Source organism: Drosophila innubila (genome assembly GCF_004354385.1).
Source record: "Drosophila innubila isolate TH190305 chromosome 2L unlocalized genomic scaffold, UK_Dinn_1.0 4_B_2L, whole genome shotgun sequence".
In the NCBI taxonomy this organism is placed as follows: Eukaryota; Metazoa; Arthropoda; class Insecta; order Diptera; family Drosophilidae; genus Drosophila; species Drosophila innubila.
This window is the reverse complement of record NW_022995372.1, coordinates 20,402,546-20,422,361: the sequence shown is the minus strand read 5'-3', so window position 1 is coordinate 20,422,361 and position 19,816 is coordinate 20,402,546. Positions and strand designations below refer to the sequence as shown.

Sequence of the window (19,816 nt, the reverse complement as noted above, 5' to 3'; positions counted from 1 at the left end):
CCTTTATTTCGTTTGAAAATTAATGTGAATTTTTTTTAGTTTGCGTCAATCGAATTAATTATTGATTTATTATTAATTTGATTACAAATTCTTGACTTTTAACTATTTGATTAATTGTTATTCAATTAACTTTTCCTCATATTTATGCGGTTTCAATGAGCATACAATAATACATAAAAAACGTCTGCTTGAATTTTTAAATGTTGTTAAATTTAGTTAAATGTTGATGCGACTAAAGAGGTGATTGCAAGTTGTTTACTCCCTTGTTATTATTATTACGCATTTATTAATAATTAATTTGTAGCGAACATTTGCAACTATTAAATGAATGTATAACATTACGCAAGGTGTTTATTTCGAGGTCCACGATACGGCAGGATACAAAGGATCCATTCATTCAGCTGCAAGCAGCAATGAATTCCAATGCAAATATTTTACAAATGAGTTTTTGGATTATTTCACGCTAATGCAAATTTGATTTACAATTTGCAATTAGCTGCGAAATATTTAGTTGAGTACGAGCATACATATGCATATGCCAATTAGGAGTATCTTTGTCTAACGGGATTTGGGATAGGTAAATTAATTTTGTCCAAATTAAAATTTTGATTATGATTGAGCGTCTGCCGGGTTGAAGCACGTTCGTGTTCTGTATTAATTGATTTGTAATTAAATTTTGAACATGTTGTGCAGGCTCAACCTATCAACCAAATGCGTATATTTCTCTTTATCTAAAATAATGTTACTGACTGAAGCAAGTTAATTCACAAGTGACACATAAATCTACCAAAATCTCTCTTAACCTCTACACAATTGGATTTTGGGGTCTCAGTTTGAGATCCAGATACTTAGATATACAGATACACCCTTCAAAAGGAGACCGATTTTTCATTTGCCGCTCGCTTGACTCGTTTCAGTTTCAAAATCATAAGCTTAATGCTTGAGGCTACAATTTTAAATTAAATATTATAGCGTTGGCTTTATGCAAACACCCCAAAAGACCTGATAAATTCCCTCCACACAATCACACATGCACATGACACCTTTCAGTTAAGGTCTTCTCCCATTTGATTTGGCTCCCATTTTGATTTATTTTAGAGATGCCTACGTTTTGAGTTTGTCTATGTTAATTTGTTATTTGAGCTATATATTTATGCTAAAATAAAATTTCTCCATGTTTTTTGCATTATATTGAATGTTAAATTGCAGAGAATGCTATTTTAAGTTGCTAAAGTGCTGCTCTTCTTTTGCCGCATTTCCAATTGATTGACAAAAAATTAAAAATATCGTGAATATAAATAAATAGCATCCACTTACAGCGAAGCACTCAAAAATGCAACCTGCTTTTATATTTAACTCAACAGTGCGACAGAAATGTTGACAGTACAACGACAAAATGCGAAACCTCAAACGATAATGTAAATTTGCTGATAAACTGTAAAATACCCTGTATTTTGATTAGTCAGAGTTTAAACCGTTCCTCAACTCTCATGCAAACATTAAGCATACTTTGAAAGTGCTAAAGCACATTAATATAAATAGATATAGATATGTAATGTGATGTCGGTGATGGTATACCCTGCATGCCATTGTGTGTAGGGCATAAAGAACCTTGGCATCACCTTTTTCAATCAACTAAAGAGCAGCTACCCGTGTCCGCCCTCAACTGTGCCCCACTTCACTCAATAAGCTGGCATTTTATTTGCATTTTTTCGTCACTTGGTGTCAGCCTGTCTGGTTGCCCAATTCCCAGCAGTTTGCTCTGCTTCTTCCCCAACCTCCACCCTCACCGCCTTTAAACCCATACTGACGAAAACTTGGGCAAAGTTTTTTACGCGACAACGTCGGCAAATTCATCATCGTCTCAGCACGCGTCTGTCAAGCGCGCTAAGGATACAATAAATGTCTTTCGTGGTCGCAGCACGTTCCATGTCCTGGCCAGGACTCGCTCATCTGCCTGTTTCCTCGCTCTCTCTCTCTCTCTCTCTCTCTCTCTCTCTCTGTCAGTCAGTCTGTCTGTCTGCATGGCTGCGGTTGAGGCACCCGCTGAGTGAAATACTCTGTCGGATTAATATGCAACAACGTTTTGCAATTTTTTGTCGCCACTTTCTTTTTTCTTTGTTGTTTCCTTTTGGCTTATTCATTTACCTTTGGGCTTCTCCAGTTGGCTTTTCTACATCTCCTCATTCTTTTGCCTTAGCCATTGAGTCGAGAGCTCAGGCTCAGGTGCACTTTGTGATAACAAATTAAACAACTTTATGCATGCGACGGACAAAAAACGCACTACAAAAAATAAAAAATAAAAAATTTATGCGTTAAATTTTTTATTTGCCTTACAAATAGAAGTCACGGAACGCGACGAACCGCCACTCATTTCAATTTTCTTAAACTATAAACTGTACAGACATTTCGGAAATTTTCTATAATTTTAAATATTTACACGGAATAAGTTTAACAAATATTAGTTTCGCATGTGAAAACGGAATAGATGCAGAATCAGTTCAAAGGATAAATGTTGATTAAATTTATAAGAGCTAGAAGTTTCTTAATTTATAAGTTTGGAAATAAATAATAGAAAATATTTTAAAGTAAATCGATAAGCTCAATGATTTTTAAAAGAATTCAAAATAAAAGCACCTCGTTTGCCGCATATGGAACTATTCTTCAAAAAGTGGCGCATTTATTATATTTTTATTTATTAAATTTTTATTAAATAAGTTTAAAGCGAGACGTTCAAATTGATGAATACTTTTCTTTATGATCTTTCCATTCAATTTGACTGATTAGCTTGAGTTCTGCGTAGGCCTGTTTGGCTAGCCAATGGAAAAGGACACTGTTCCATTGTTTTTCCGTTGCTATCTTGTCGTCAGGTAAGTTTGTTGAATCGTCCAAGCTTTGAATTTGACTATAACGACCCCACAAATAGACCATACCGCGCATCTTAAATATCCACGAGTAATTGGGAAAATAACGTATTAAATTCTGTAATTTCTCCATCTGAAAAGTTGTTAGATTCTTTAAAAAGTCTATATTCATGAGCTCAAATATGGTGGCCAATATAGATTGATAATTGTTTGAATCCACGTCGAATGTCATCTGAGCCATATTTATAAGCGTACCGACCGAACGTTCTTTTCCGTAATTGAGCTTAAATCGTAGAAATATTTCTTTCAAGTTGACGCTTTCAAACCGTTCAAGCTCTCTTTCAATCGCACTCTCGCACCACTTGTAGTCCTTCCACCAAAGATCCCAATTTGAATATTTGTTGGTGCGATTAGTGTCCGTCCAAGAAAGGCACAAATTGCGTCGGTATTGTTTACCCGCAGTACGAGATAAGGTATTTTCAACAGGTAATTCTTTTGGAGCTAGATCTTTGGGAATAGCATTTGTGTTAGTTATAATAAACGTGTGTTTACGTTGATAGAATTTAATAGCATAGGATTTATACTCCGGCTGTGGCAACGGTTTATTCCCATTTCTTATGTAAGGCATTTTAAAATCGCCAATTTGAAACAGTTTTTGATTAGTTTTTGGCTCTATGAAGCGTCTTTTGGGCTGAGGATGAACTTCCAAATTTGAGAATGGTTCAGCAATGCGTTTCCGATTACGTGTATGACGAGAGCCGCAGTCTACTCTGGGGTTCCTTGATGTCGGTTCGCCATCTCTGTTGTTCAAATAACGTGGCAACTGTTCGCCATTCGAATATGGATCGTGGCTATAAGCATAATTCTGGTTATTGCTGTTCTTATAGAAGTTCGATTGTTGTGGGCGAAATTCATTTTGAATATCGCCAGGAGGTGCATGTATATTGTACTCATTCTCCTCATTATATCTCATTTTGTCGTTTTTCTCGCTTGAGTTATAGAATGTAAAATCGCGCGACGGCTTCCTGGGAAAGTTTTCTTCCATTTGGTGGAAATCTGTAGCTATATTATAGACATTGCGATTATTGTTGTAGTTACCATTATCCCTGTTTTGATAGTAGATCGGTTTTTGTATACGAAAATCATCTCGAAAATCGCGAGGATCATCATGAATATTGTATACATCCCTCTCATGATATTGACTATTTTCGTTGTTCCCATAGGCAAAGTTATCTTCCTTGTTACAAAGATTCGTATCGATATTATAGGGGTCCAAATCCCATGAGTTCCTATCGCGCATGCTGCGATTAACATCGCACAAAGGCGTAGAGGTCATTCTATTGAGACTGCGAAGATGAGTTGTATTCGGCACCCAATCTGACAAAGGAGTATTATAGCGATCTGATTCGCTTTGTCTCCTATCACGTATGTTCCGATTAGCATCGCACAGAGGCGTAGAACATGGCACTGAATATGGGACCATGGAATCATCTTTGCAATCTGGCAAAGGAGTATGTTCGCGGTTCCGATTCCAGTTCATATCAGGCGGTGGTGTTGGTGATCTGGAACATTCCCTCTGATATGCTGGACGCTGCAGTAGCTCTCGAATCTCACGTAATACGATTGCATCTGCCTCGGCCTGACGACTGGGTCCCATCAATTGGCAGACACGGTTCCAGCGCTGCTGTAAATGCAGCAGATTGAACTCTGGATTTTCGAAGGAGTCGACGGCAAGTTCATGGGCACAGAGTCGACTAAGACCCAATTGGAGCAGCCAGTCTTCTCGGTCGTTTAGCTGCACATAGTTTAGCAATTTGGCTGCATTTTTAACTCGGTTATCAGAACTTTGCTGGTATGCTCCTCCCAATATTTCCCTCTAAGTTGTTATATATGTTAATTGAGGATATTTATGCCTCTTTCAAGTCTTACCTGTCCAAAGTGGTGTTGAGGGCCGCGCATGTTGTAACCTTCATAAATACCGCCTCGACGCAACATTTCTTCTTTAAATTCGATCGTCTTTCTTTTTAAATAATTTACTTTTTTGTATTTTTAAATTGATCTAATCAACTAAAGAATTGAATTGAATGTGCTGTCGCTTGATTTTTCAACTGCCATTTAAATTTAAAACTCAATGCACACTTGATAATATTCAATGTTTGATAAGTCAAGTTTCGCCCTCATTATTTTATTAATATAACATTTTTTTAAATTTTATGTAAAAATAGTTTATGTAGTAAAAATGGACTGTATCTTTTTATTTGTATTTTCCAAAGTGTTTCTATCTAGCTTTCACAATATTCATGTAGCTCTTTCGTAATCCTAATGATAATGTAGAAAATAATCTTCTGTCACACAAAAATGACTTTACAGCAACAAGTTAATTAATTCTCGTACTCAAAGTTTTCACATAACTTTTACTCACGTACATAGCACACGGACGCTAAGCGAGCTAAAAGCAAAGCTTAGAAGAGCAAAGAGGAGCTAAGAGCTTTTAAGGCGAAAATGCAGCAATACACGTACACATTAACTAATACACCGACAGCCAAGAGTAAAGAGTAGATTTGTAGATTAGCGGTCTATTCATGATTGGCAGTAGGAAATTTATGGTTTTGAGTTTAAAGTGATTCAAATCGATTTAATTGACACTTTAAGCTGACTGAAAGGCAATTGTGAAAATACAGCATGGATGCTCGACCTGATAAACTTGCCAATAATTTATTACAATCACTCAAGTCAACGGCGATGGCAATGGCGACAAAAAGAAGTGAGGGGAAAACGTAATACATAAAATATAAATTGAGTTCTTCTTCTCGGCCAAAGGACGATACAAGAAGTGTGTGCAATATTTTTTAAGATTGCATTCCAACGGATAAGAGAGCATTGCAATAAAATGTGCCACATTGACAAACACGTCGCAAACGATTGGGAAAAAAATTGAAATAAATAAGATATAAAATGGAAACAAATACTCAAAAATGGCCTTAAGCCAGAGACACGCTCTCTTTCTCTCTTTCCCTCTTCCCCTTTCTCTCTCTCTCTCCTCCGTCTTTTTCTCTAGGCCATTTCTCAGCTCTTAAGCACAATTTATGCATGTGAGATATTTGCGAATGCCTTCGACTCGATAAGTATATTTATTCGGAGCTTGGCGCTGCAATACGAGTATTTACTGTACAGAAAAGCGACAACAATTGTCGACACACCGTATGTATGTCCTGTCTTGTGTCTATCCCCGACACACGCGGCGTATGTGGAATGCAAAATGTTGAATATTGTTTGTCTGGATTCAGTTTTTATTAAGCTTTGTTTTGCTTTGTTTTGTTCTGTTTTGTGTGTGCGAAAACAGAATCCGCAATCCGCTGACTTGGCGACACAGCCACGCCCCTACTTGCAATTAAGGCAAACAAGAGCGCAAACTAATCTCGAGGGTCTCGTAAATTCCAACGGGCATTCCCCAGACCAAGACCTGGATACGAGTACCATTCTCCCAATGGCAATGCCTGTGGCAAGCAATTGAAACTATGCACGAAATCTGCAAACGTTGCCTGAATTACTAAGCTGGTTTTCTAATTTCTATCCTACACCTCTCCAGCCAAACACAATTCCCATATTGCACTCTGTTCTGTTTATTCTTCGCTTCGCCTTGACTCGACTCGCCTCTGTTCGCGATGCCCAAGTATAAGAGGGTTAAATTCGGCTTATCGCATGTGAAATGGTTTTCCCAGTCAGTTGCCAGTTAGTTGAGTGCCAGTTTAGATGTCGACCTTAATTTGCATATTAATTGAATGTCAAAAAGGGCCATAAAACTGACTTTTGTTGCATATAGGGAAAGGAAGATTTTGTCAATGTCTTGAGGCTGGACGGGACTGTAAATAAACAACCAAAATGGCAAAAGATCTTTCGGATTGTGCTAACAGACATTTCTTAACTACAAGTCTAGAAATTGAAGCTGGAGAGAAACAGTGGATAATAATAAAATAAATTATTATAATAAATTAAGATGCTCAAAAAAGCTAGTAGTATTTTTATTAAATAATTGAATAGTCCTAAAATAATGTAAAGCATTTCAGAAAACAAAATAATCCTTTCGCAGCTTTGGTAATATTTGATGCGTCTTTTAACAATTTTAAAATTGAGAGATATAACGAATTGAGTTTAAAAATGTTGTAATGTTGTTAAGTGACAACCAAAGATACCATAGAGACATGCATATATGTGTCTTATCATCACAATAAATCAGAAGAATATCTCTTCTTTTTTGGTCTTTGACTCTCGAGAGGAGACACAAATTTGAGGAAAACATTTCTGCAGTGCAATCATAAATCTTCAAGTGGCAGCTGTGCTCCTGGTGATAATGTTGCTCCTTATATGCTTTGACTCATATTTTTGTGCTGGAAAACTGATGAAAATACCGTAACCCGCTTATAACGCACTTCTAAGCCATACCAACTGCAGCAAAAGCAACCTCAATGGCAGCAAAGGAACAAGGATATCTGATATATGTACACTGAAAAAAAGACCAACTTCTAAAATCAAGAACATTCATCTTAAAATTTAGTTCTAAAAATAAGAACATTTTTCGACCATATTACTAATTTTAAGAATATTAATCTAAGAAACTAAAGTTTAATACAAGAATAAAAATCTTAAGTTGTTAGGAAAGTATAAATATATACTATTTCATTTGGAACAAATGGCAGCGAAGGAACAAACATATCTGATATATGTACACTGAAAAAAAGACCAACTTCTAAAATCAAGAACATTCATTTTAAATATTTTGTTCTTAAAATAAGAACATTTTTAGTGCAATCATAAATCTTCAAGTGGCAGCTGTGCTCCTGGTGATAATGTTGCTCCTTTGATGCTTTGACTCATATTTTTGTGCTGGAAAACTGATGAAAATACCGTAACCCGCTTATAACGCACTTCTAAGCCATACCAACTGCAGCAAAAGCAGCCTCAATGGCAGCAAAGGAACAAGGATATCTGATAGTAACATTTTTTTCTTAAAATTTAGTTCTAAGTGTACAAGATAAAGTTCCACTTAAAATGAACAACGATAGAACTCTTGACATGCCAAGATCAATGTGAAATCTAGTTTTACTCGTCGTTTTTCTGTCTACAGACGTGCACACACCTCAACACACCTCTTCCTCTCATCCAGGCACCATCTAATTGGCAGCTGCACACGAGCAAAGGACACGGCAAGGCAACAATGCCATCATTCAAAAGTCAGAACAGTGGCAGGAGAAGATTGGACAGGGTATAGCACGAGTACTATAATCAGTGGCCATTTCATATACAGTTGTTGTCATCTGCCACTTTTACGCTTTGTAGGCTACAAGTAAATGTGGTTAAGTGCAAATATGAAATTACACTGAGGAAAACATACGATAACATCCTGATAGACATCCTGATGATTGTTTTCTTCTTCTTATTTAATTAATTAAAATTTACATATCTAACACAGTCATGTTGATCCTCTCTTATAATTTTTCTAAGGCTTTTCTACTACGTTTCTCAGCACATATTTTCCAGTGTAACTTGTGATTGTTGCCCAACTAGTATTTCAAATTTTTAAACTTGGGCTCTCTAGTCGAGCAGCAAATATTATCCTCAAGCAAACATTCAGTCGAATTGGCTCTAAGCTTTTCTGGTTGTGGTCCCAGCTCGTTTTTGCCTTGTCCATCATTAAAGTGGCTCATGTTTAGTAACATTTCTACTTTCTCTGTCTGTCTATCTGCAGGATATTCTGCATATAGTTGCATAAGGATCCATTGGTAAACTCATATACATATTTAATTAGTCGGCATATAGTAGAGGATATCATAAAGTCGAGTTACTGTCACTTGTAAAACTTGATTTGCATATGTTTTTGATGCCAACTGGCCCCTCTCTTTATCCCCCTCTGTATAGGCCTTTTCGGCATTGTCTCTCGTTCTAACTGTGCTGCCCAGCTTGACTTCCACATAGGCAAAATCAAATTTTGCCTTTTGTCAACTATTCTCAATTTGCAGCCTGTCGTTGCAATGAAAACAAATTTTCCGACTAGCAGCAAGAGTTTTGACTCTATTATTTTCATGTGCCAAAATTAAGATTTGTGCTTCAATTCAATGGCTCATTTAATGTATTGTGAAACTGAGCTCCATGTCGTATTAAATGTCAGAGGTATGTCAATTACGTGATAAAATTTTGAAGTATTTTCACAAATATGTTCCTTGTCAATTTGACACACCCAACTTTGGTGGGCATAAGTCGGTATTTTAGCTTTGGCAACTTGAACACAAACAAAACTCAACTGCAAAGTGCTAGGTACAATCTGTTCCCAGGCAGACAGAAACATTTTTGTGGTATGGATGTGGCATGAAAATCGTCAGAGATTTCAGCGGAGGAAGTGGCTGCCGAGCTGCTTTAAACTTGCCTTTGGCTCTGCATCAAAAGATATGCAAATCTTTGTCAGTCTGACTGACTCCCCGTCTCTCTCTCTCTCTCTCTCTCGCTCTCTTTTTCTCTCTCTCTCTCTTGATGTCTGTCTGTCTGACTTTTCACATCTCTCGCTGCGTTTGCTGCATGTTGACGGAATGACTTGAAATGTTTGCACAGTTTGCCACTGGTTTTGTGCTTCAGGAAATTAGCACGCAAATTACACCAAACAAGGCAGCGCCCAGTCCCCCTTCCCTTTTGCATACCCCTACCTTACTTATCCCAACTAATTGGCTTAAAATTTGCAAAAAATCGCATTCAAACAGATTTATTAAATTGGCAGGTCATTAAAGTGCAGCACAACGACAACTAAAGTTTATAGAATTTTAGATAACTTAAATACTAAAGGGGATAAATGTACATATATTTTCCGTTCTTAAAAAATCTTTGACTACATAGCATCCCCTCAATTGTTGATAAATGTATAATTTAACTTTAATGTGCATATTAACTAAAACAAATTGGATCTTTTAAAAGTAAAAGTATATACAAAATCAATAAATTTAAAAAAAAATTACTTTAAAGCAGAAAAATATGTGGAAATCTATTGTTGACCTTATGTTATTATTTAAACCTATATTCCAAGATGACTAGACACGTACTGAAAAATAGCTCTACAATTATTCGATAGTTTGATTTCCCTGGACTTAAAATAAATAAATGTTGCAGGAACTGTAATACGAACAACGTCGGTTAGCCCAGTTTATATGTGTATAAATGAAAAGTAGAAAAAACAGCTTCAAGGATATTTAAACGGTTCAATGCCTTGGCCATTCAGTTTCTTTTAAGGGGATTTAAGCAACGCGTTCGGGCGCAAATTAGTCAACGATTGTGACATTTTAAGCAAAGCAAAAGTGAATGTGTGTGTATGGTAAAAAAATACCCAAGAAAATATGCAATGATACGTAAATCGCATAAACTGTTTATTGTGCACTTTGGTCGGAAACCAGCTGACAAGGCTCTCAATGCTTTGCCAAGTTATCCATGCAAGAAAAAACCAAATGAGGAAAATCAACCTTTCAGCAAATTTATTGGCACGTGGCGAACCTTCTAGCAAATTATTTGAATTTTAATGAATACATCAATAGCCACACAATCAACAATGAAAACGTTTAACAAACAGACACAGAGTTATACATACACACACACATGCACACACATTATTAGTTGGTCTCATGGAAAATTGGAATATTTTTGAATTTGGTTTTTGGCATTGTTGAAATTTTGGCAAATTGAGAGCGAACCGCATAACATTAAATACCCAACTAGCAAAGAAAATTGTGCTAATTTTCCAACAATTTTCAACTATTTAAATAATTATATTAAGGCCTGAACCGTACACCTGCTGCAAAGTTTCTATTTCGAGGCAAAAGTCCACATATAAATTGGCAAAACCAATTTAGTATATAAGCGTTAGAACTTTTTCGTCTCATTTGTGGCCAATCGAACACGTTCTTGATGGGAGTGTATTGTATGGATAAACGACTAGAAGACACTCTTTTCTAAGCATAAAATTGTTTTAGGATTAAAATGATGTCTTTCGTGATGATATTATCTGATATCGGTGGTTTTTTCCAGCCGATAATTTCTTTAATATATATTCTTTAAAATATATTTTTTAATGTACCCCTTATTCTTACTCACTTTCTATGCAGAGGGAATTAGCACATACGCATTTCGTATGTTGGTTGCTTGCCCTATTTAATTTAGCATTAAAGCCAAGTTCAAACTTTTTTGTTAGCTTGCAGCCAAAAACTTACCAACCCACTTCTAGGGATTGGAATCAGGAGAGTTATTTTGTTTGCTTTTGCCAGAGGCAGCGGGGCTAAAAGTCGACTTGATGAACTGTAAATGAAGTTTCTGTTTGAATTCAATTTAGTTTTATTGCAACATTTCGCTTGGAATATACACATATTTAATAGACTCAGGAGCTAAAAGAAAGACCAACTACTTGGCCCGGATACGGATACAAGTTTGAGGATATGAGCATATATGAGAATATGCTGCTGCTCTGCGTTTTTGTGGCAGGAACCGGACACGTGTTTGTCCATGTAAGTAAGTGCATCATGTGTGTGTATAAGTTCCAAGTGTGCTTCGGAATATAAGGCAAATGTATTGGATATCCATTTGGTAAGCATATAAATTGTAAAATAAAACAGCATGCAAATGATAGCAGAAACTGCTGCGGTTAGTCAGAGATGCAATAAAATGAAATAACTTGAGATAAGATGTGATGAGATGAGGATGAGACGCTAAGTAAAATGGGAAAGAGCTCGGCAGTAGAAAAGCAATAATGTCTCTCTACCAATGAGTTGGATCCAACCAAGTGCAAGAGAAAACAACAAATGTAGATGGGGAGCCTTGTAAATGCAAATGCAGTTCAATATTATGCAGATTCAATATCATTGATGCAGTTTAATTAATATGCATGTGTTACTTAAAGGTAGCTAGCAAACTGTGCAGAAACATAATAAAAGCATAAAATTAAAAATAAAAGAATATTGTTCACCATATTTAAGTTCAATTAGCTTTTAGTGTCAGCTTCTGCTTATTTAAGTAATTTAATCTTTAGCTAAAGCTTTGTTGCAAAATAATTTGAAATGCGCCTAAAAGTATAAAACATTTCAATGAATAAAGTCTTTTGATAATAACAACTTCTAAAACAAAACATTTGTTGATTATAGAGCTTATTGTTTAAAATATTCAATAGATTTACATACGTTGCGTATACGTAATAATCCTTGACTATGCCAGTTTAATGTGAATCGAGTGCATCAGACGAGGCTTAAATGCAAAAACCGCTGTCAGCATCAATTATAATAATTAAATGATGCGAAAACAGAATTTTCCAAATATTTCAGCCATTATTTTTTGACATAGATTTTGTGTGGAGGCGAAGTCACATAGCGGAAAATGATAATAGATGAGCTGATAATTAAAATGCACACAAATGATGCGTGAAATTTAGCTTTCAATGATTATAATACTCTCGTAATTGCTGAAATTCATTTCAAAATCAGTTTGAAATTTATCAAATGAAAAGGAGAAAAAGCTTGATATCCTTGTGGCCAAGGTACAAGCATCAATTGCAGACCTTTATTTACATTTACTTTTTTATTCGGTCAACAATTGCAGCAACTGTTCAACAAAAGCGCAAGTGACAAGAAAACCATTTCCCAACAGAGAGAAAAATCAAAAAAAAAAAGAATGAAAAAAATTCTTTTTTCAAGTGAAAGAAAAACAAACGAAAGTCAACACGAAACGACTATTTGGTATTAGTCTCAGAAACGAGCGCTGCGCAAATTGCTAATTCGCTCAAAAAGTTCAAAGTTGACACTAGAAATTTGTGTGAATACATTTTTATGCGGTTCTATAGGGGAAATTCGAGAGCTGTGAAATAGATAAAGTACAAACAAAATAAAGAAAGAAAGAATGATAAAATGTAGACAAATGGGTAAATTGGCATTATTATATTCTACTTAACAAACCGGCGTTGGAAGATTAATAAGAGTTTTTTCCCTTGACGCTTTTTCAAAAATTTCAATCTCACTTTACTTTTTCAGATCTTAGTCGATTTTCTTGCTTAATGTCAAATTTATCAATTTGGAATAATAATTTTTTTTCCATCTCTGTAAATTAAAAGATCTATTGCAGCTTTAGGGTATTTTAAATTCGACTTTGAATAGCAAACGTTTACGGAACTTACAGTTGTTACTCAGTTGTTATCTGTGCGAATAGGGCCAGCTTATCAAAACAATTGAGACTCTTGAGCTCAACGAGCTTGTAAATATTTACAAAACACTTGGAATACAAGTGGAGCCCACTCTTTGGACTCTGAGTAAAGCCTGGAAAAATTAATTTGAATGAAAACTGTTTGCATAGTTTATAATCGACAAACGGTTACATATTAAATAAGGTGAATACCCTGAGTACATGTGAATCTCGCTGATGACAAAAAAAAAAAATGACTGAAACGCCTGATGAAATATTTAAAGCTGTTTATTTTTTGGAAGCTACTCTGAATCTGTGGTCATCCATCAAAGTGGGCATGGCATTTATCCTTTTCAAAATGCAAGCCCTTATTATGCGCTATACACAGAGAGAAAAAGTGGTAGAGAGAGAAAGAGACGCCCACTTGAATGCATTGAGAAATATGCAGCTACTAAATTAAAACTGTCAACTGAACCATTCACCAGAGCTGTGTTGTCCCAAAGACGACGATGACGACAAAGCGTTTGACATTAGTCGAGATTTTTCAATGCGTCGAAAACGTGTCGAAAGAGGGAGGTGATTGGGGATTGGGGGAATTGCAGCCATACAAAGGCTTGCTTGTCGTCCAACATGATTACCAGCAGGGGCGATCAGCATTGGGGATGGGGTTCAACGAGTACTTAGGTACAAAGTTCGGGCAGTCAAACGAATGGATACAAAAGAATTGGTTCTAAGTGCTGCTCAAGGTCTGTGCTGATTTGCCGATTTCATTTTCATTCTATTGCCGACTGAGCCTGGTCACCCTCTATCGCCCTTTTACCCTTTATCACCATACTTTTTGCTCTCTTTCTTTGCAATTTGTGTTACGCATTTATGTTAAACAATTTCCACATTTTAATTGAATAACAACAATTAGCAAAACAACAAATGGTTTGCTGGTTCTGCTATTGAGGCTGCCCCATATTTTTGACTCACGTTTTTCGGTAAGGCACACCTATTTTACACCGTTATGTGTGTCACATGACATAACGGGGTGTGGAAACGTTCATACACACAAAAGGGGCTGTAAAATTATGGCATGACATTGCCCCAGTTTGCCATTTCCCATTAGCCATTTGACATAGCCAATTGTGAGTCAGCTGCCGATCTGATTGTATCTGATAAACGTATGACTATCTGTTCAGATTGCTTGATATCTACAAAATGCAGTCATAAAATCTGTATTATTCTTTAATCAACAAAAGATGTTGAAACGTTGGGGATTTTTTTTGTTGTTAAAATAAATAAACTGTATGTTAAATTTCAAAATTATTACAAATAAAATAAGGGCTATGGTTTTGGGAAAAAACAGAAACCTAATATCTTCATTTTCTTCTTCTCTCATTTGCCTTTGCATTAATTAATGAGCGAAAAAATATGTATTAACGATAATGAATTTTCACGCTTTTTCGTACTTTTATTCCAAAGTCATTTTTATGTTTTCATGATTTAGGGATATTAAATTATGGTTTGTAGCAGGAATCAAAAATAATAATTATTTTCATATTTTTTATATTCAAGTAATCAAAGACAAGGAAAAAACATACACAAAAAAGAATAAAACCGTATTGATTTAAAAATGATTGATGCATACGCATTTTTTATCAATGATAATGATTATTTTTGAGTAATTTTATAAATATCTTACTAACTAGCTACAGAAACTTCGAAATTTTCCAACTTGAAACGAAAGTTGCACTTAATGTACTCAAAATTCATATTATTTATTGCTGCAGTTATCTGGTTGTTTACAAGTCATTTCACACCGAAAAACAGACTAAGTATCTTAAATAGTTAAATTCAATAATAACATCATCATTATGGTCCATTGGGACAACAAACAACATGAAAACTTTGCCGCCTCAAAACTCATAAGGAAAAATTTATGCTGCGAGACAGAAGAGAAAACTTATTTACTTTTAGATTACGTGTCTTCAAAGTTAACAACGAACGAACGGGGCATTATACAATTTATATGCACGTATTGCGTGCTTTCCAAGATGAAATGTCCCGACCCGTAGCCAAGGACCAAAATCACCAGACGAGAACAGGCGACAAGGCATTGGAGAAAGATGATGAGCTTGCTGCTCATCAAGGAGAGAATATAATTACATTTTCGCCCCGATTCATGACAGTTTTGCATAACGAAACCGCCTCGTGCCATGGATATTGCGATTATTAATGAGGCAGACGCCATAACATCCACTACCACAAAAGGTTGAGTCCCATAGATGACATTTTCCTCGGTTTTGGCCTGACATGTGTAGGCTTAAACCTTGATGGACGGATGCCTTACCATTAAGCTAACAAGGGTGAGTACAAAAAAACTAGACTTGACTGAAGTTTGTTAGCAACGTTTGAAAGGTATACATTAGCTTAAGTAAGATGAGATGAAAATATAATAAAATAAATTTAAGCCTCCTCATGAACTTATAGTCTGTTTATTTATTGGCAGGGATCGCAAATAAGAGTAATTTAAATTATTAAAATTATTTTGAACTCTTAGTTTTGATCATAAACAAACAATATGAAATAGTAATAAATTTCATGTATTGTTACAAAGTAATTAAAATTGAAAATAAAAATTGTTATAAATTTTTGTGATAAAAATTAAATTTAATAACAAATTTTGTAATAAAAATAATATGTAATCTTAAGAACCAAGCAGTGTATTTCCAAAATCTAAAAGCGTGCTTTAAGTGTGAGTCAATACCTTTCATATGATATCAAAAATCACATGACATACAGAAAACATGAAACAAATTGAATAATATGATCATTTTTATTTTTAATTTTTTTTAATAAATCTTAAGAAAAACAATTATTTCTAGTTTTTATAAAAGAAATTGAAAATCAGAGTTATATTATGATTCTTAAATAGTATAAAAATTATTTCCAAAAATTTGTTCGAATAATAAGTGTTATTTTCTAATTTTTGAACTAAAAACTAAAATAAACTAGATGGACGGAGCTACAGTCGACCATTATCGACTGTCGGAGACCCTGTACTTACTATGTAAAAAGCTAAGACTGCTAAAAATACAAAAATGTTCTGCTCTTTTTTTAGAGCGCTGTATTACATTTTCGACTACTTGTTTCAAATATAGCTAACCGATTTGAACTGGTTAGGATGTATAAAACAAACTTAAAGCATATTTTGTCAGTTTGTTTACGATATCTCATAAAAAAAAAGTTGTTCATACTTAAAAAACAAACGATATCTCAAAAAACAAAATAGTTTTTCACACTAAGACTTGATTTTCGCCCGGTCGGCCCTATGACAGCTATGTGATATATGGGTCCGATTTGAACCTACTTTTGTAATGATGTATAAGAGTAACTTAAATGCATATTCTATAAGTTTGGTTATGATATCTCATAAAACAAAAAAGTTGGTCTTGCTAAGACTTAATCTTCGGCCGATCGGTCCTATGACACGCCTCCTTCTGCATGTTACGCACATATTCCTTTAAACAAACTTAATAGACCCCTTTACTTTTTTTTAATTTCGGGTTCTAAAAATTTGCTTCTTAGAGTATTTTTAAAATTTTTATTTTCAAAAATAAAATCGTAACGATCCCTGTTTATTGGATCATTAGACGAGATAGTTTGGCTATAGTTATAATTCATAATCACATCAGTCTCTGTCAATATTTTCTCGTAAAAGTCAAATAAGTTCTCTGAAGTGCAATATATATTCAGTATTTTCAGTTTTCAAACGAAATCTACCGCAGACACGCAATTAAAATAAATAAATTTCTGTTGAGTTTACAACGTAAGAACCGAACAGCTGAGGGATTATAAGACATTTTGCTCACATATGCTGATAAGAAAGATTAGTCAGCCACCCCGACAATGAAAATTGCTCTAGTTATGACTTTAACGCTGGTGCTTATCAGCAATTAAAAAAACCACATAAAAGCCAAACGTTGCCGGCTCAAGCTACACAGACCGCATTTAAATATCAGACTCGAAAGAGCAAGGGAGTTACGTGTTTTATTTCAAATTACGAATTATAAAAAGAATTCCTTAAATTACAAGCGAAATGAGTGTAAAGACAGTAAGCACACTTCTAAATAAATCAAAAGCTGATATTCTCTCATATAGTTATTGTCATATTATTTTAGCAAAGCATTAGAAAATTTTGAAGTGTGATGATATGAAAAATGGAGTTTACTCTATATTATATTTTGCAGCTCACTAAAACAATGACTGTGAACGTTTTCTATGTGATTTTAATTTGCTTATTGTGCTCGTACATCGGCATCAGTTCCGCAGCATCTGTAAAAAGTGTAAAAGTTTAAAGAAAAATATAATTTAAATAAGCTTAACATAAATATATTCGTTAATGTCATTGTTTGTAGTTTGAACAGGAGGTACTTGATGCCCACAATTTCTACAGAGCCCGCCACAATGCGCCTCCCTTGGAGCTAAATGATGATCTTTCAGATCTGGCCACCGATTGGGCTAAGGTATCTATCTATATTAAAAATACATCAGATAAGATATCATAATCTATCGTTAGTATCTGTTGGCCACCAAACGCATGGAGCATCGTGAGAACAGTGGCTATGGAGAAAATATATATATGGCAGTTGGTGGTGATCTCGATGGTTCAGATGCAGTCAAAAGCTGGTATGATGAAATAGAAGATTACAATTGGCGTCGTCCATCGTTTCAAATGAACACTGGTCACTTTACTCAAGTCGTTTGGAAGGGTTCCAAAGAGCTGGGCGTGGGATTTGCAAAATGGTAAGTAAACTAACAAAAATTATGACCACAATAAATCCAATTCCATATCTTTTTTATGCTTTTCTATTACCTAGCGGCAATACCATCTATGTAGTCTGCAACTATGATCCACCAGGCAACTATATAAACATGTTCCAAAAAAATGTTAGTCCGGCAAATTGATTTTCTAACATAATTTTATGAAATTATTTAACTGCATTCCCTTTTAAATTACTATAATAATTACTATATAAATATAATCTATAAGCATGAATTTAATACTAAGATTCCTTGATTTTAAAACATTTATCGTAGAACAAAGTTCATAGCTTATTGATCATAAATACTATCCATATTTCATTGAATGTGAGCGGATTGGATAACTTGGGATCTCGGGAATGAATTATCTTAAAGAACAGCATTAACCGCCACGTTTAAAATAAAAATACACGTTACATTTTATTTATTTTCAAAATCACTGTTTAAAATCACATAAAATACTAAACGGTTTACTAAATATTTCGCCCATTCTTAAACAAAGAATTCTGCAAATATTTTCGAATTATTATATACATAAAGAAGAATAAAATAAACCCAAAGTGTACAAACTATAATAAGTATTTAGGGTATGTCGTATAATACAAAAGTTATATAAATTGTAGGAACAAAAAACTATTTAGTTGAATAAAATATCCTATTTGATCTTAGACTACAATTTTTTTCAGAAAGTTTGAGATTTGATTGGGAGTATACTCCGTATTTGTGAAACTCTAATCGGACTTTGGGTCACTCCTCGATGGTACAGAGCTTTTGACGTATATGCCAACGTGCAGTCATATTGTTGGCCAACTTTGTTTTGTTGGTAGCCAGCTTGCTGTCTAGGCCATCGCAGATCTCCGCTTTGGGGGAACGTTGTTTGGATTGCTTGGGTTGCTGCCGATGCACATGGATGCCCGCCAAACGGAGTCTGCGATACAGGGAGATATATTTGCCGGCGGTGGTGGTCCGGGGCACAATATACTTCTCGCAAAAGCTGGTCTTTGTGCGGGCCGCATCGCTGAGCTGGGCATGGCCCAGAGCCTGCAGGAAGGCCAACACAAATGTGTAACAATTGTGGCTGCTCTCCTCGTAGCTGACAATCGACCATCGCGATGACTGTCCGCATATCTAACAAAGAAATAAATGAAGGAGTTCAGAATGGGATTGGGAATTAGAAACAAAGAGCTCACCTGCTCGAGCATCTCGTCCCAGTAGTCGTACCAGGGCTCCGGTAAATCGCCAACCAGCAGCGATTGCCACCAGTCGCGGGGATTATCTTCGCGTCGATGCCGCCGTAGCCCGTACCTATCGAACTCGACAATGTCGCCGGCGGAAGTGGTCACCGCGATATGCAAATCTGTCGCGTTGCTGTAATCGCTGCGGAACACACAAAAAAACACAAATGCATCAGACACATATTTTGCATATTACAGACACAAAACACAACAACGTAAAAATTGGGAAGCGCAAATCTGAAATTTGTGGACTTTACGCGGAAGCTGCAGACCAACAAATTCTCTGCAGCATTTAGTTATAAACAAAAAAAAGTTATCTTGATGCTGCCGTAAACTGAAAGGCTCTTACAATGGGCATTTACCATAAAATAGCTAAATATATTGAATACGTTTTTAACAGTCAGAAAAGCAGTCAGTTGGTTGCTTTTTCTTGTTTAGCCGGACGACTAAAAGTATGCTACAAAATATTGAGCAATATTTGACAGAAATATTTGTTGAGAGATCTAATAAAATATATAGAATTAACTTATATTCCATCTAAAATTTGATATTTTGTATAATATTTACCAAAAATTTATCATTTTTGTGAAAAATTGAAAAAAAAAAACTTATGGTAACTGATATTTCCGTATATATTTAAATTTTATTTTGTTCGGTTTTTGGCTTTTCGAATTCAATTGTTCACAAAATCTCTCTCTATAGCTCGGATCTCTT

General features: G+C 35.2%; 2 protein-coding genes across 5 annotated transcripts in view; one reads left to right on the top strand and one right to left on the bottom strand.

Moving 5' to 3' along the window:
* Positions 1-17,031: 17,031 nt before the first annotated feature.
* LOC117782018 (Golgi-associated plant pathogenesis-related protein 1) lies at positions 17,032-18,193 on the top strand. Of its 3 annotated transcripts, none has more exons than XM_034618927.1 (5): positions 17,032-17,157; positions 17,294-17,380; positions 17,462-17,569; positions 17,623-17,849; positions 17,924-18,193. In XM_034618927.1, the coding sequence occupies exons 1-5, from the start codon at positions 17,143-17,145 to the stop codon at positions 18,009-18,011; spliced, it is 525 nt and encodes a 174-aa protein (XP_034474818.1). In that variant the 5' UTR covers positions 17,032-17,142; the 3' UTR covers positions 18,012-18,193. The 3 variants fall into 3 exon arrangements, with proteins under 3 accessions (XP_034474818.1, XP_034474817.1, XP_034474819.1); XM_034618926.1 differs by having other exon boundaries at positions 17,294-17,389; XM_034618928.1 differs by lacking the exon at positions 17,294-17,380.
* Positions 18,194-18,276: 83 nt separating this feature from the next.
* The window catches only part of LOC117782014 (MKRN2 opposite strand protein), a 63,844-nt gene continuing 62,304 nt past the window's right edge, over positions 18,277-19,816 (bottom strand). For both annotated transcript variants that reach the window (XM_034618920.1, XM_034618921.1), the window contains exons 4-5: positions 19,058-19,244; positions 18,277-18,995 (exon numbers count right to left, since the gene is read on the bottom strand). In XM_034618920.1, the coding sequence (XP_034474811.1) occupies positions 18,615-18,995; positions 19,058-19,244 (568 nt within the window). In that variant the 3' untranslated portion in view covers positions 18,277-18,614. The remainder of the gene's footprint in view (positions 18,996-19,057; positions 19,245-19,816) is intronic.